Source organism: Anabas testudineus, chromosome 21 (assembly GCF_900324465.2).
Source record: "Anabas testudineus chromosome 21, fAnaTes1.2, whole genome shotgun sequence".
NCBI lineage: Eukaryota > Metazoa > Chordata > Actinopteri > Anabantiformes > Anabantidae > Anabas > Anabas testudineus.
The window spans coordinates 14,468,481-14,485,086 of NC_046629.1; the positions used below are offsets into that span (position 1 = coordinate 14,468,481).

Here is a 16,606-nt window from a genome sequence, read left to right on the forward strand (position 1 = left end):
AGTAGAAGACAGTAGAAGAGCGTAGCAGAGCAGAGTTGTGTTATCTAGTCAGCTCAAATACTGGCACAAAGTTTACAAAAGTTGACCTCAAGCTTCCTGTGACAGGCCTCTGAACCATTAGGCAAGCTGTCCTGAGTGTCCTGTTTGATAAGTGAACTGAACAACTCCACAATAGCTGGACATGCTACCACTGGATAAACTGAGCAGCAGGAGAAACTCCTGGAGAGAGAGAGAGAGGTACAGATTAAACAGGGTAAATTGAGTTTCTCTCTAAAATAGACCACAGCTCTGTTAGACCCAAAACGCACAGTGGCAGAGATAGAGCAAGGGAGGAGGAGAGCGGAGGATGACGATTGAGGATGAGCAGCAGATGGCATGGAATTATCTGGATCTTCAGCTCTACATCTTTGCCCACGACGCCATTATTTGAGGGGCGGCTTACTTATCACGGCCAGTGTCACTTCGGCAGCAGTCAGTTCATTTACCGATATCAGTGTTAGAAACTGCAAACTTGTCAGCTACAGAGCAACTTGGCAGACGCCGACTGATTTTGGCAGAGAAGCAGAGAAGTTGCTGTTGTAAAAATGGGTTTTGTTGATCACTTTGGTCCTTGAGTGACTGGTCTAGACTACATCTGCGACAATCAGTCGATTCCATTTAACTGACTAGTTGATTGTCAAATTTTTTTGTCATTGAGTTAATTGATAAGGTCATTTTTTTCATGAGCAAAAGGACAAACATCTCAATGATGCAATTAACAGGGAAAACAATCAGCAGAATAATCAGTGATGAGATATAAATAATGAGTGTTAGTTACAGCCTCACTCACTGCTCTGTGCATGTACAGCTTGTTAAACAGTGCTGCTACAGAGTCAGGTGTTGCAGGTTTAGACAGAGTGCTTGAAAAATACCATGAACAATATGAAACGCTTCTATATAAAACGTTTGAGCAGCATCAGGCCGGATGCTAAGGTAAGAATAAGGTAAGTTCATACCTAACATAACTTGGCCACAAGTACAAACACGTAGCTGCTGCAGCTGCAAACCCACAGCCACGCTGGTGGGATGACTAATAGCTGCCCTGAGAGACAGAGAGCAAAGAAAGCAACAAAACAAACACATCCACAAGTCGCTGACTTGCCAACCAGGCTAGCAAGAGAAAGAGTACAGCAAGCAGAGGATCCTCGGTCACATCTGTTTAACGTGACTGTGATTTGATATCTGCGCCTGGAGGAGCTGCGGTGGCACAACAAGCCGCTCGGCTTCTTTTGGCACCAAGAAGAAAAAACAAGAGAGACTTTTTCAAAAATAAAGCCATTTTAACCCAAAACAGGAATCACCTGAGTGTGAAGCGCCACAGTAAATAAAGAAAGCCAGTGTCCGTGCTCAGGTGAGCCTCACTACATGCTAACACAGGTGCTGTTTCCTAACGCGTCCTCTGCGCAGCTCCGTTAGCCGCTCAGCGGACGGACTGCTAACTACCAAACCTGCCACGAAGGCTGGACCTGAACGTCAACGTTAGCTAAGGTTACCTTAGCCTGGCTCTGCATGCCGCTAGCCTGCCTGTTCTCCCCTCCCTCAGCGGCTGCTGGACGTCCTCACCCCCCCCCCCCTGTTTATCCCCAGTCGTGACCAGGCCAAATCCGCCGGCTGCCTGGCTCCACCACCACAGCGTCCGCTGTGTGGGCAGCTGGCAGCGCGCTAACGCCGAAGCCTCCTCGGTTTTACAAGCACATCCACGGAGCTGGTGATGTCCCTACTCACCAGCAGCCCGCGACTACGACTACCTGGGAAACCGTGGACGTTTTCCTGCCACCAGGTGATAAAATACTCACCCGATCTGAAGCTGGTTATGCCAATGTCAACCGGGTGACTGGGAAGGGGACAGCAGGAGTGGTGTTCGCCCCGAGCAGTCCACCCTGTCCGAGCGTCTTTCTTCCAAATGCCCCCTTCTCTCTGCGACCAGCACCTCAGTAGCCTGCGATCTCTGCAATGGTGCTGCTGAACCACAGCGAGACGCGATTGGACAGGCTGAGCGGAACTCAGCGCGCTGTGGCGAGCGGAGAGCATGAGGAGACCTGCAGGGGGAGCAGCAGTGAGGCCTTCACGACTGGCGGAAATCTCACCACCACATCAAATTTCACTGTCCAGTACACACACGACGTGAAAGCAGAGATACTGTGCGCACTTCAACGCACGTATGTGGTAAAATACATGAAAACTAAACGTAGTCTAAAGTAAATAGCACGAACCTACCCGTAGCAAATACATACGTTTATTGTCAGGCGAGCCTATTCCTAGCACATGTGCAAAAAGTACACCTTGTTGTTATTACAATAGCCCATTTGCATAATATATCACTTATTCTCTCCCTTTTATGCAGAGTCAATTTTGATTTGCAAATGTCCTCAAAATCTTTTACTTTAGCATTAACAACAGCTAACGATTTTCATTATTGACCCATCTTTTGATTCTTTTCTTAGTCAATTGTTTAGCCAATAAATCAATGTAAATGTGCTCAGAGGTCTTTACCTTGTTTTAATCCAACAGTCAGAAACTCATGACAAAGAAGAGATTTAAAAAAATAAATAAATGATGAAAAGAAATAGTTTTTTTTTTTTCTTGGAATAAGAAGCAAAATAACATATAACTGATTAACCGTGTTCTACCACTATCTCTATAACTACCATAAACTATGAGTAACTTATTACAGTGTCGGATAACATTAAATGAGCTATTAAAGGGATTGAGGAGAGAGTTTTACAAGTTGTCACAGCGGAGAAGTCCGATTCTTCCTTTAAATCAGCAGGAACCAGGGCTTTTTTTTATTAGTTTATCCAGCTGTAGCTGCAAAGTGCTGCTTGTTGATGTTGAGCCAATCACCTGCTGCCACGGACTAAACAACTAACGAACTGCGCACATTTTGCTTTCACTTTCGGTTTTGGTCGTCGTCTAAAACTTCGTGTGCAGGACATAAGATAGTTTTTCCGACGTAACAGCTGGGGGTACAATCACTTCGAGACTATTAGGACCGCCCTGATATGTGCGTGGGTCGATATTTTCCAGCTATCATCGGCTTTGGTTCCTTTTTCTTTAACAAGGTACTTCCCGATGGGGATTTTTGAAAAGCTTTGCGTCATCATTCATATGTTCCGTAATTGCTCACGTTTGTCTGTCAATCGCCTGATTTCGAGACCCTCTCCTCTTAAGGTATGCTACTCTATCATCCCTCCACTATCTACTGCATACATATGTTGTGTTTTATAATAACATGGACTGTCTTCTTGTTGGTTGTTAGCAGTTAGCTCCCAGCTGTCACTCCTCTACCAAAGCCCATGGCTCTTTCAAACCAACATCAGCTCCAGATGATCAGTCTCATGGTGGAGGCTCTCAGCAGCAGTGAATGCAGGACCCTCGTCTATCTGTGCGAAAGCTTGGACACCGACGACAGCGTGACCTTCGCCAAGGAGATGCTGCAACGTAAAGTGACACATGAGAAAGGCCAGCTGTTCATGCCGGCTCTCACATTGCACCTCAGACGTTACGATATACTCAGGAAGGTTTTTAAAACCAGCAGAGAAGAGGTGGAGAGGGATCCTGAATATAGGCGAGTCCTGTCAGCATTCAGGTAAGACGTGTTTTAGGATATCATGAGTCACAGTTTAACAATCCTAGTTTACATACTTGTTATTCTTTAAATGCCCTAACTGTAGTTTATCTCTCTGTAGAGTACTGATGGTGAATATAAGTGAAGATATGACCAAGGATGACCTAAACAACCTTAAATTCTTGTTAGGCAATACGTTATCTCGTGACAGGATAGAAAAAGCAAAGGTACAAAACAAAATGACCGTCCTGTTCTGTTTTCACTACTCACTGTGGCAGTTAAATTCTGATGTTATTATTTGAAACAAACATTGAAATGACCCAAACACACATTTCCCCCTCTCTTTCTCTTCCGGCAGAATTTTTTAGATGTTATCATTGAACTGGAGAAGCTGGATAAAATTTCACCCGAAAGTGTCAACTTAGTAGAGGAATCCTTAAGACACATCAACAGGATTGACTTAGCCAAAAGAGTGGCTAATTACAAAACACCAGGTACGGCTGTTTTTTATTTTTAATCCTTGTAAGTTTGTGTGTGTACTGAGCATGTGACACGAAAATGGTGGGAATGGAAACTGAAAACTTTTGGGTAGGTTTCACAGCGCTGAATTAGTTCACGACCCAGTTATTAAAGGCTGTTGTGGTTGAGGTTCCAAAGAAACAGATCATTGCTGTATATGGCATACTGTACATATTTCTGAAACAAACTAAACAGTAATGATGAAGTAAATGATGCTTTACCTGGGAATAGAAACCTGAAACTCCCACCACAGGGAAAGCCAAAAACTATGTCAAGACAAATGTTTGAATCTGTTCAGGTGCATTCCAAGTTTTAGGTAACTCCATGAATAAACAATGGTTTTATTTAAACACATAAGTGCATAAAAGTAATTGCAAAGTACCTTAAATTCTACTTTATATGTCATATTTACTTAAATTTCCCTCTGTGTGCACGTTTTACAGTTGCAACACCTGAACAACATTCATCTCATCAGCAAAGATGCAGAGCTCCTGTAAGTATGACACTACAAAAATGCATTTTCTCTCTGATAAACTATATCAAGTTAACAATACTAATACTAAATGGTACTGTCTTTAGTGCCCACTCGCTACTCCAAATGGCTCCCATTCAGTACAGCAACCAGGACGAGTACAGTTTCGTCATACTGGTAAGACAGTCTATATATTATATATATATTAACATATTACAGCAGCTTCAAAGATATGTATTCACCAGAGATGGCAAAATCAAAATAGTATATTCAAACCAATGAGAATATTGGCAAATGTTATTTCAGACAATGATTTATACCGTTGATACCCAGTGAACAGCTGGAAAACACCAAGTCACCCACTGTACAGTAGTTTACTTTTCATGTTTCCATATTACTTTCTATCATCAGCCACAGCAAACATGGCAGCACCCATATACATCCAGCAGAACTGCCAGGTGAGGTTTATTCTTATTACTGGAGCACTTTTTATCCATAGTTTTTAATGTGTTGAATTAGTGATGGACATTTTTGAAGCTCCTTTGCTTGTTCTTTTGCATTTCAGATTCCAAGTGATTGGTACAAATTTAATACTAATCCCAGAGGAGTTTGTCTTATCATAGACTGCGTGGGTAACGATGGAGGTGAGATTCAAAACACTTTGTACCTACTAGACCCACGGTCTTTATTCTGTATTCAGATTCTTTACCTACAATGCTCTGCTACATGTAAACCCCCTGCATTTCAAATCCTACCTTAGTAAAAGTACATACGTATCATAATGACAAAATGTCAACTTACTTTTACTTTGGTACTTTCCATTACGGGGGTGTGGTCACAGTGTGACAACTGGTAAATGGCTGCGGGCAGTCAAACAACACTGATGCCCTGTATAGACTGTGTGTGTGTGTTTATTATACAGATCCTACAAGGATCTCAACATTGTACTTAACTTATTTTGTTTTGCTTCCTCAGACATGTTGGAACAGACATTTAGGGCTCTTCATTTTAACGTGGTTCTCTACAAGTGGCTCAGTGTGCATGACACACTTTCAGCTTTAAGAGTGATATCCAGACAGAGAGAAAACCTCAATGGGGATGGGTTTGCCTGTTGCATTATCAGCCGTGGCACAAGAACTCACCTCCTATGCACAGACTATCACAGTACAGATCTTCCTCTGGACAGTGTCAGAAGCCTCTTCACATGTGATGCATGCCCCATGCTGGCTGGCAAACCCAAAATGTTCTTCATCCAGAGTTACAGCGTCCCAGAATTTCAGCACTGTCACAGGATGCACCACAGGGATGAGGATCTGGAGACCGATGGCTGTGATGGGATGTCCACATATGGCTACATCCCTAAAGATGCAGATGTGTTCTGGAGTCACTGCTGGACGGATGACCGTCAGCTGGAGCAAGGACACCATCGTTCCATTTACCTGAAGGCTCTGACAGATGGCTTACAAAAAGGCCAAAGGAGGTACAGGCAAACACTCAACACCTAACTTACCTTCCCCTTGTTTTAATAAATGTTCCATAGAAATGATAAGCTCTAGAAGCTACAGACTAAAATGTTGTCTTGTTTGTGCTCTTACAGGAAAACTAAGCTTGTTGATATTCATACTGAGGTGAACGGGGTAGTGTTTGAACACAACAAGAGGAATCCGGGAGAAAACTATCGCATCGATCTGAAACATACTCTAAGGAAAGATCTTTACTTCTAATAAATTATTTCATAACATCACCCTTAAGCGCTTAATACTGTCAGATGCATACTAAGCTAGCATATCATAGCCTGAGGAGAACAGTTTTACTATGTGTACAGAGACACCTACTGGTTGTATTTATTTGAAACATTGAGTGGGTACAGGAAGATGAAGGACAAAAAATAATATTTAACTGGGTGCTACTCAATGCTGTACAAATTTGTTTTTGTATATATATATATATATATATATATATAAATATTTGTAAATGGATATACAAGTGTACTCACAGGTTATCAACCCCTATATCTATTATTCAATAACAATGATGCTGTGAATTGCCTTTTTCTTTATTTAGTGCAGCTAAAACACTAACGTATTTTTGTGAGTAACCACTATGTTGTGCAATTAAATATTTTTTTCTATAACAGCCAGTAAGCAGTGCATTTTTTTGTTTTTTAATGATTTACACTATTTCTGTTATTGCAAAACCCTATATTGTACTGTTTTAAAAGGTCTAAAATTAACTAATTCCTACCTAACGTATTTATTAACAATATTCAATTATAGTTTCCAATGTACGGTCACAAGAAAAACTATTTTTTATATACTTTTTTTTATAGAACATTCCTGTTAATCATACAGAGTGGGGTGGAAAAAGTAATGACAAGTAGTTTATGTCAGAGTCAAGATTTAAAAAAAAAAAAAGAGTGTCAAGGTTGTTTTGTGTTTGAAGTGTTTTGTTTGAAGAGCAATGGCTTAATATTTGTTGTCCTGCCAAGGGTGCTATGCCTATTTGACTATTTTGTATATGGTTGACTCATGAACTGAGGTTTTAACCAGCTCCAATTAATCCTTCAAGTCTATCTTCCAACTTACTAATACTTTATCCATCACTCTGTATGTTTCATATGTGTGTTTTATGAACACATTAAATATCATGACTGTGTTTTATCAGCTTAGAAATATTGTGTTATTTTAACTTTGTTCTTTTAGTCATGATCAGATCATATTTCATGACCCATTTATACAGAAAACCAGGAAACCTTGCCATTACTTTTTGGTGCGGCAGCATTAACTTTTAAATTATATTCACTGATCAGCTATAACATTATATGATGATATGTGAGGTTAATGTTGTGACTGACATACATAAGCTATCTTACTCCATTAAAGGAACTTGATAATACTGTATATTTAATATTATTGTGAGCTTAAATAATCTGCCATTTGAATGTATGCATGTGTGTATTTTCCTTTGAAATAACCCAAATTCTGCCAGTGCATTTGTCTTTCCTTGAAATGTTCCTATATCAATCATTGTTATATGTACAGTTTGTTCCACAATTGACCATTTTCATTTAATACAATGTCAAAATATTAAATATTCTCAAACATTGATTAAGATTTTGTTTAGTTCTGATTTAAATATGCACTACTTTCAGTTTACTTGCTACACTTACAGGACAGTGCAGCTGAATGTACAAAAATGTATGTTTATTTTGTCAACTCTGTTCCTCTAAGCACTTTTCATATTGCAAAATAACAGTGGTAAAATCATATTTTTAAGTAATATTTATGAATAATCCTTATAAGGTCTGATCAGATTTGGGATTTGACCCCAGGATATTTCCCTATTTCTTGCCACCTCTGGAAAAAAAATGTCTCAACTAGTCTAGTGCAGTCCTAGAACCTGAAGTAATAGAAAATCCTTTGACACCTAAGTTGTCATTGAGTCTTTCTTAGTGTTATGCTGCAATAGCACCATTCTGGTGTGAAGAGTAGAGCAAAGGTGGACACTGTGATAAGCACATTAACTGCTACTGAGGCCACTAATGGGACAGACATGTTTACAGGAGCAGAAACCAAACCCGTCTATATCTGTCCAGTTTCCTCTTCCTGCTCTCCACATGTCACATCCTGCTGTGTTGGAGCCTTATTAGCAATATCTCCTTGTGCCTTCTGCTTCTCTTCATTGCTTCCCTTCAGATGACATGCTCTTCTTTTCTTTTCAACTTATTCAGTGCAATAAAATAGACTTTAAAAGGTTCGTTGATTAATCAATTGGTTGATTGACAGAGACATTAGCAGCATCTATTGTCATGACTGAATTTCCAAGCAAAGATAACGAAAAAGAAAAGAATTCTCTGGTTCTGGCCTTTTAAATGTGATCCTCAATGTAAACGGAATATCTCAGGGACTGAAATTAGAGTAGTCTTTTTACCACAGGTGTATAGTTTTCTGCTGTTTGTTGGATACTAAGTTTTTTTTAATGTTTTCTCAGAGATGAAAACAAATTGTATGATTTATGCTCAAGACTAGAAAAATAAGGAAACAAAGGCTTTATTTATTATATATTTATAGGACTTAAACACTTCTATTTTAATCACTACTTAAACTTCACCCAATAGGCTATTTGTTGTGTAACTATTTCAGATCGAGGGTGATCTGGCTTGATGGTGTAATGATCAGTGGTGTGTATCTTATTACTCTTAATGTGTTAAATAATTCTTTTTTTGTGTGACATCTCAAAATTGTCTTAATTCAAGAACACCAACGCTGTAAATAGCTCAGATCACTGCATGCTTTTATCCATTCAGCTGCACTGTCCTGCAAGAAGCAGCAGCAGCAGCAGCAGCAGCAGCAGCAGCAGTAGCACCGTTGTGACAGCAGGGGGCAGGCGAGTCGTACGGGCAGCAGCAGGAGCAGGAGCGCGCTCACAAACGCGAGAGTCGGCGTCGGGGGGCGCGCACCGTGGGGGCTGCTGTTGCTATGATGCAATGGCGACTGCGCCGTGGGACGCGAGCGACGAGTTGAATGAGTGTTGTCCGCACAGTTGAAGTGAAGCGGCCGCCGTCAGACGGCACGGAGACGCCGGCAGGGCCCCGTCCCAGCACGCTACACGGGAAAGGCGCAGCCAGGTGTGTCCGCTAGCCTCGCAGCTATAGCCGTGTCATGACGCTCGCAGAGGGGGTTTTTCTACTCACACATCTGTGCGACGTCGCAGCGAGAAGGGAGAAGCACCAACACCCCGTTTGTCCTCTTCAGCCGAAGCCAAGTGAGAACGGGTGGTTTGATCATTTGAACCTTTGCTGCCATCGTCCTCTACACCGGAGAACCGGTGGACCTCTTCTTCGCGGACCACCATGGCAGAACGAACCTCCGCCGGGTTTCTAACCATGATGCTGGAGCCCACGCCGGCTGTCGCTATGACCCTGCCGGCGGAGGTCCGCGAGAAGCTGGCCGAGCTGGAGCTGGAGCTCTCCGAGGGTAAGCTGACAACATGCACACGAAGTGCCGTGAGAAAGCGTGCTGGTCTCCTCGGAGGGGCTGGTTTAAACGTCGTTTGTGTGTAGCTACATATACATTCAGCCTATGTGACAGCTCCAGAACCACCGCCCTTGATCGAGGCTTTGTGGCTCAGGCTTGAAAACATGCCAGCATCATCGAGGGCAATCTGCTCCTATCAATCATTCCCAAACTTGTGCTGTAGTTTTCTCCTCATCTCTGTCGACTGCAGCTCAAGGACTTAGTAAACTAACCTAGACGTGACTGGTTAATGGGTTGCACGGTTTTGTGAAGACTGATCGTCGTGGAGGTTTAGATAACATAAGTCAAACTCCAAATAACACGCCCGATGTGATGGCTATCTGCCCTCATGTTAACAGCTGAGCAGACACACCCATGCTGCTGTTATGTGGCTCTATTCTTATTTGTTTTTTACATAACCAAACGGGTTGTCCTTTTTTTTTTTTTTTTAAGTGTCTGGAAACTGCAAGTTAAAAAAAAACTAAAACGCATTCGCTGGACATTAAGATAAAAAGTTTGTCAGTCAAACAGTTTGGCTGATCCTACCAGTCTGTACAAGGCTGTGTGTGTGCAGCCATGTGTGAAATCATGCGTGTCCTCAAATTTATATCTTGATCAACTTTAGTGCAATAGAGCAATGACAATGGGTCTTACAGGTTCATACAATCTTTTTAAAGTTATTTAACAAGATTAAGTTAAATCTGAATTCTTTGGGTTGCAGCAATGAATTCAGATTTGTATGTACCTGCTTAAAGTCCTGCACATTGTGAAAGCAATGTTAATCCATAGGATTTATTTTGCTTAACAGTTAACTGTGGTCATCTAGCATTTCACAGAGTAAATAAAGCTAGTCTCATCCTTCTGTTAAGTAGATATCCTTAAATACAGTGTTTCAGTACAGTGTAAATAATGGGTAGAGTGCTTGTTTTTCAAGCTTTAGTTTTTTTTTTGTTAGTTCAGTGACTCATTATTCAGTTGTGTTCCTTTGGTTGAGCAGTGCTCACTTGGTAAAATTGGCTGAGCTGTGGCAAAGTCATACTAATTAATGACCCACATTAGGTCTGATTAGATTTGGGATTTAACCCCAGGCTGTGACCCTATTTCCCCCCCAACCCTGAAAAAATGTCAGCTCAACAAGCCAATGTGTGTAGTCTTAGAGATTATAATAATAGGAAAGCCCATGTGGGTGGATAGTTCAATTCTGCATTGAGCCTTTCTTTCTAGCACCATACTGGTGTGAAGAGTAGAGGAAAGGTGCACGCTTTGATAAGCACATTAACTGCTACTGAGGCCACTAATGGGATAGACATGTTTTCAGGAGCAGAAACCAAACCAGTCTATATCTGTCCAGTTTCCTCTTCCTGCTCTCCACATGTCACATCCTGCCATGTCAGAGGCTTGATAGCAGTATCTCTCTCACTCTTGTGCCTTCTGCTTCTTTCTGGCTTTCCTTCCACTGACGTACGCTGCTGTCTTTTTCCAACTGTCTAGCTCCTTCCCTGCCTCTCCCCATCTCCATATGTCCTCACTCATCTCTCTGATCAAAGACTGCCATTCTCTTTCAGGTAAAAGGAAACCAACCTTGTATTTCTTCACTCTCAAATCTTGTTCTTGTATGCTGCCTTGAACTTTTCACCTCATGATGATGGTGCCCTTCGGTTGCGTCCCCGTTGCATCCTGTCTCGGAAAAGAATAGAAGACTTGTTTTATTGGAAGGAGATGAGAGCATGGGAATCCTGCAGGTTTCCTATCCTTCTCAATGAGCTCTTCTCACAGGGATTTACCGTCAGGCCTATTTTATCCCACAGAGAGACACATCTCAGTGTTAAGTATGTGTGAATATGCCAGTAGGTGTGTGCGGGAATCCTGTATTATTCATGAAGTAGAATAGATGTGTCATGTATGTTTTCTTAAGAAGTGTAGAAGCATCAGCCGCTGAAATACCAAGACTTTGAGACAGTCTGCTGAATACTACTCCAGCATCAGCAGCTTAGGCCTGCTGATGTGTGAAATAAACAATCTGAACTCTTATTGTGGTTAGAATAAATAGTATTTCCTCTAGAGATGCATATTCTTCCATTTCTCTTGCCATGTTTTTATTTACCTGTGAACGTGTCCTGAAATCTTTTTATTACCTCTCTCTGCTGTCTTCAGATGATTTTTTTATGGCAATGAGAACACCTAACATGTTCAAATGCCAAGTTACTTTTTCTGTGTTACTTTTTTGTTTTTTTGCCTAAAGCTTGTCTTAGTGCTGTTTGGTTATTCAGTTGATCTGTTGTTTAATAATTTAAATCCACTTAACTGTAGTTTTAGGGGTCTGTCTTGTGGAGCAGGATTACTAAGTAATCTGGATTCAGTCACGTGAGTTAAAACCTGGTTTTGCTTTACAGTTGGAAAAATCCAAACCTTAATAAATCTTTAGTTTTAGTTTTTAACATGACAAGACTAAAGGGATACTGACATTATGCTTACTCCCTTTCTTCTGCTTACACTGTAGTCTTTATATGGAACGAATGAGGTATAACATGTTCATTAATTACCATTGGCAGTTGAATTTTTGTTACTTTTGTCCGGCCTAGCTGTTTCCCTCCACTTTCAGTCCTTTCCAAAATGCCAGTAGACCAGTATTTTTAAGAGTTTAAGAATCAAAAACTTGGCTGCACCAGGCTGTGTGGGTGGTTACCAAGCAGGCCACCAACTGTCATCAGATTCTGATTCAAATGACAGTAAATCTAAATGTTGCTGACTGGTGCATGGAAATATGTAACAACAGATTTCTCCTACTGAGCCACAACAAACCAGTGAAAGAGATGAATATGAACAGAGACTTCTTGCAGAAAAACCAAAAGTGTAAACTTTAGCTTATAGGATCCCATAATTAGCAGAAAGAAGCTCAGTGAAAAATATGTCGTTAGAACCTTTCATCAGTGCAATTATCTATTTAGCGTGGTAATTCTGCTTTGTGAGATATGTTGCTGTTGCTTTTCCCAGCAATACTGGTAGACTGAAATCTCCTCCTACCGTATTCTACACATCATAGTTATTGGAAAGGATCTGTATTATTTCTCAGCTGACCTGGATGCAGATGATGGGGCGTAAAGGAGGGCAAGAAGATGGATGATCTCTATTATGTCCTGCAGGGAGGAAAGAGAGGGAGAGACATGTCTGCTGAGTAATTCATAGTCTCACTCTATCATTCCCTGGTTTTCTTCCCTCCTCCCCTGTTTGCACTCTAAACCCTCTGATTACAAAGTCATTTTTAGTCCAATGCTGGTGTTTGCTGCAAAACTGCCAGACCCCTGGTTGGTCATTGTGCTTATTTTGCGTGCTCCCATTCAGCAAACATTTACAGAGCAGCATGGTGGGGGTTTGGTGCCGTTTAGCTTGTTTAAATTCAGGGGAAAGTGTTATAGCAGATCTGAGGTGTTTGGAAGAAGAGCCAGTAGAAAAAACTAAAACTGAAAATACACAATTGTGGAGTGTTCATCATTATGACACAGCTTGTCAAGGCAGTTTAATGAGACTCATTTGTTCTTGTTCTTATCTGTATCCTACTATCTGCTGCTGCAATGACCCAATTTCCCTGTTGAGATCATTAAAGTTTCACCTTATCTAATTACTTAGATAAGGTCAAACTTTGCTCACTGTAAACCTGTAAGTAAAGAAGAAAGTGAAAACCCTATGGTTATCAACCTCTGGCACTGATGGTGTAATGATCAGTGGTGTGTATCTTATTACTGTTAATGATTGCAATCCACCAAAAAATACCTCTAGTTGTAAAATCACCATTTCAAGGCATTGTTCTATATAACCTCATTGTTATCTGGCGTTTCTGCAGCATTTACATCATCAAGGAACTCTCTTGCATCAAAACGAGTGCTCCTAATTACTCCATAAACATTAATGGTAAGACTACATATTTTGATTTGATTCGTGTGGTCATGTGATAATGGGTAACATTTATTTAGTGCAATTGTATTAACCTAGGAGATGAATGATCAGTTTATATGTCAGTCAGTACAACAAACTTTAAAAAATTCACATTAAAATATTGTCAACGTAAACACTGTTATTTAACCCATGTCCCTTTTTTCTGAGTTCACTGATTACAGACATAGGCCTTATATATGTCAAACCTAAAAATACACATATCTCTGATTACAAACAACCCCAATCTTGCTCTAGTTAGCTGATTACCTTTTGCCTGACAGGTTAGCAGCTGTAGTTGTAGGCAGCACCACACAGTAATGGATTTTATAGACCTATTATACAATTAAAATCACAGTCGTGGGTCTGCATACTAGGTGGGGTTTGTGGATAGCTTTGGTGGCCAGCAGTTCTATGAAATGTCTTTTTGGAAAGTATGAGTGTACAGGAAACCCCAGTGGGTTGACCCGCAGAATTTAAGGAAAGACCATTCAGTGAAGGGAAAGACTGCTTATTGGTCCTGACTCATTCCTTTCTGTGTCCACGTACTCCCACCACCAGCTCATGAAGAAAGAACTTCCACTGGACTCACCCAGTGAGTTTAGCCTATTGTTGAGCAAAACCAAAAATGTGATGAATGTAGACTCACATTGTGCATTAAGAGCTTTGAAAACATGATGGACTTAGAGTGATTATCGAGGGGACTTTTAATGACTGCTGGTTAGCGCCAAACTAAAACAATGTTGATCCTTGGAGTGAGCTAGCATACTGTAGTTATTGTCCAGTTCAGAGATAAAGAGGCAGCAACAGTATACTGTACCCATGCGGTAGAGGACGACAGAATGTGGACAATCATAAATATTTAAAGGGTGTGTCTCAGAGCAGAGTAGAGCTTCTGTGCTATTGTGCCTGTATACTGTATGTGAGTCCGTGCACATTTTAAGCATGTACAGGTTTGGTTGTCAATCCATTAACTCTTTTATTTGTACCTCTAGGTGCTGTGTTAAAGTGCTCCTTTCTGTTTATAGAGTACAAACCGCGGTGCCGTGTTTCATATGAACCCAACAAATATCTACAGTGTCAGTTACTGTCCTGATGATTCACTTTGCTGTTTATACTGTAGGTTCTGGCAGTTTGTTTTCTTTATAGTACCCTGTCTCTTTCTTAAGAGGAGTCTTGAATATTTAATGGATTGCACTATGGCAATGTAATATCTATAAATCAGTATTTTCCTGCTTTGTTTATTCAACTGTGAATTGGTCGGCTGAGAAGTTTTAACCATTGCGGTAATTTAAGTGTCTCTACAGATTTCTGTGCCAGAATTGCTCATTTATTTTATTCTCTTTCATTGGATTTGACCAAGTGACACTGACGTATCGGTGCTGATTCAGCAGTGTTTTATCGCATTGCTGTGGTTATCATTGGGGTTACAATTAAACGCCGCACATTTAGATTACATTGTTCACATTTTGTAACAGTAATCAGCTAGAAGAGCCACTGAATGAGTACCTTGTAGTTGGTATAAAAAAACTTGATTAACACACAGGACATTTTAGGGCTGGAATGTGGAACACATCAATACGTCACTATATTTACAGTCATCACAAATAATGGTACCTCCCACTCCCCAGCGTGCTGAAAATACATTCAGTATTTATCCCCAAAATCCCAAACACTGTTATTGAATATATGGGATTTTATAAAACGGAGACCTGAATAAAATGTTGCTCTGTACTTTGTAAGACAATTTAACAACAAAACATCTTCGACCTCATGCATAAGGTTTATTACAGTGAGCTTTGTCTTATTGGTTGGTATCAGTACCTGGGAGTAGTTGTTGCCTTGACAAAAGCTCAATGGAAGATTCCCTAGAGCAGCAGATGCTAATGGCTAGCATGGCAACACCAAGATGAACCAACCAGGATATTTTTTTTAAGGTAGCAGCACTTGGCACAACTTTATATCTTCTTCATTTTCATGAGTTTCATGTCATCTTTTTGTGTCCTTGCTGTGAGAACGATGTCATGTGCAGTGCAGAGCAGGACAGTGCAGTGGGTGCTGGTGCCAGGGAGATCTGCTGACCAAACAAGCCTCATAACCCTGATCAAGGACAGAATTCACTCTGCTCTGTGCACTGCATGCTTGTGGCTTTTGTTCTGCTTCTATTAGCTTCCTTATGTAAATTGTCTTCTGTCTGTTCACCTATCTGTGTGGGTATCTTTGATCCCTCACCCTGTTGGTGCCCATCTGGTAAAAACGGAGGGTAAGCAGTTGGATAGCAGCTAAGCATCCCACTTTGGCAACCACTCTGGACTCTCTGTGGTTCAAACACAGGGCCACTGTCAGATAGCAGAACTTACTCTTAGTGCTGCGTATTACAACTCTAAAAGACAGAGCATCAGCTGTAGGACCACGTTTTCTGTTCATATTTGTATTTTCTGCCTAAGTACACACACAGCATGTGTACTGCAGTGTTTTCAAGGTGCCTTACTTGCTGCAGAAAAGAGGGGGTTGCAGGGCTGAGGTCACTGAGCTGTGCAGGTAGCCTTTATATACTAATAAGTTTTTCAGGGCCCAAGGTAAAAATTCACAAACTTTGTGTCTCTCTCTTTTTATTCACTTGCCTATTTTGTTTAATTTTAAATTGTTGCTTAATATTTTACTGCTGTATTATGGTTGTAACATAATACACCTTGCACAATATACTAACATTTTTCCATACATGCTTTTACATATTCATTGTGTAGGATTAATGGACTTTATTTGCTTTCACTGTTCTAAAGGTTTTCTGCTTTTGTTCACCTGTGATACTGTTGACACAGCCAGGTCTACATCTCACTAACTCCACTCTTTATCTCCTGAATACTTGCTGTTTTTACTGCCTTTGCTGTATTGTCACATCCCCTTAAAGGGTAAAAGGCTGTTATGTTGATGATGCACATGTGAAATCACACCTAGAGGCATTACAGAAGCTCATGATTGTCTATCCTATCATCTGCCAGATCTTGTTGATTACAGTGGATAATCATATTGATTATAGTGCTGTTAAGAATCCCTGGTAAA

General features: G+C 40.8%; 3 protein-coding genes across 14 annotated transcripts in view; 2 read left to right on the top strand and 1 right to left on the bottom strand.

Moving 5' to 3' along the window:
• The window catches only part of LOC113172639 (protein FAM126B), a 36,432-nt gene extending 33,814 nt beyond the window's left edge, over positions 1-2,618 (bottom strand). The window contains exons 1-2 of one of the 2 annotated variants that reach the window (XM_026375620.1): positions 2,533-2,618; positions 1,836-2,078 (exon numbers count right to left, since the gene is read on the bottom strand). The gene's annotated coding sequence lies outside the window, so the exon portion shown is untranslated. Of the gene's footprint in view, positions 1-1,835 lie in introns of both variants that reach the window. The other variant, XM_026375621.1, reaches the window with a different exon arrangement.
• Positions 2,619-2,944: 326 nt separating this feature from the next.
• On the top strand, positions 2,945-6,334 carry LOC113172640 (CASP8 and FADD-like apoptosis regulator). Of its 2 annotated transcripts, none has more exons than XM_026375622.1 (10): positions 2,945-3,210; positions 3,299-3,628; positions 3,729-3,834; positions 3,966-4,101; positions 4,570-4,619; positions 4,706-4,775; positions 5,010-5,056; positions 5,164-5,242; positions 5,574-6,078; positions 6,196-6,334. In XM_026375622.1, exons 2-10 carry the CDS (start codon positions 3,336-3,338, stop codon positions 6,320-6,322), a joined length of 1,413 nt encoding a protein of 470 aa, XP_026231407.1. In that variant the 5' UTR covers positions 2,945-3,210; positions 3,299-3,335; the 3' UTR covers positions 6,323-6,334. The 2 variants fall into 2 exon arrangements, with proteins under 2 accessions (XP_026231407.1, XP_026231408.1); XM_026375623.1 differs by having other exon boundaries at positions 3,302-3,628.
• A 2,621-nt stretch (positions 6,335-8,955) lies between these two features.
• dip2a (disco-interacting protein 2 homolog A) overlaps positions 8,956-16,606 on the top strand; it is a 67,680-nt gene continuing 60,029 nt past the window's right edge. For 5 of the 10 annotated variants that reach the window (XM_026376152.1, XM_026376154.1, XM_026376153.1 and 2 more), the window contains exon 1: positions 8,961-9,574. In XM_026376152.1, coding sequence (XP_026231937.1) covers positions 9,451-9,574 — 124 coding nt within the window. In that variant the 5' untranslated portion in view covers positions 8,961-9,450. Of the gene's footprint in view, positions 9,575-11,117; positions 11,179-16,606 lie in introns of those variants that run through there. The other 5 variants (XM_026376156.1, XM_026376158.1, XM_026376160.1 and 2 more) reach the window with 3 other exon arrangements.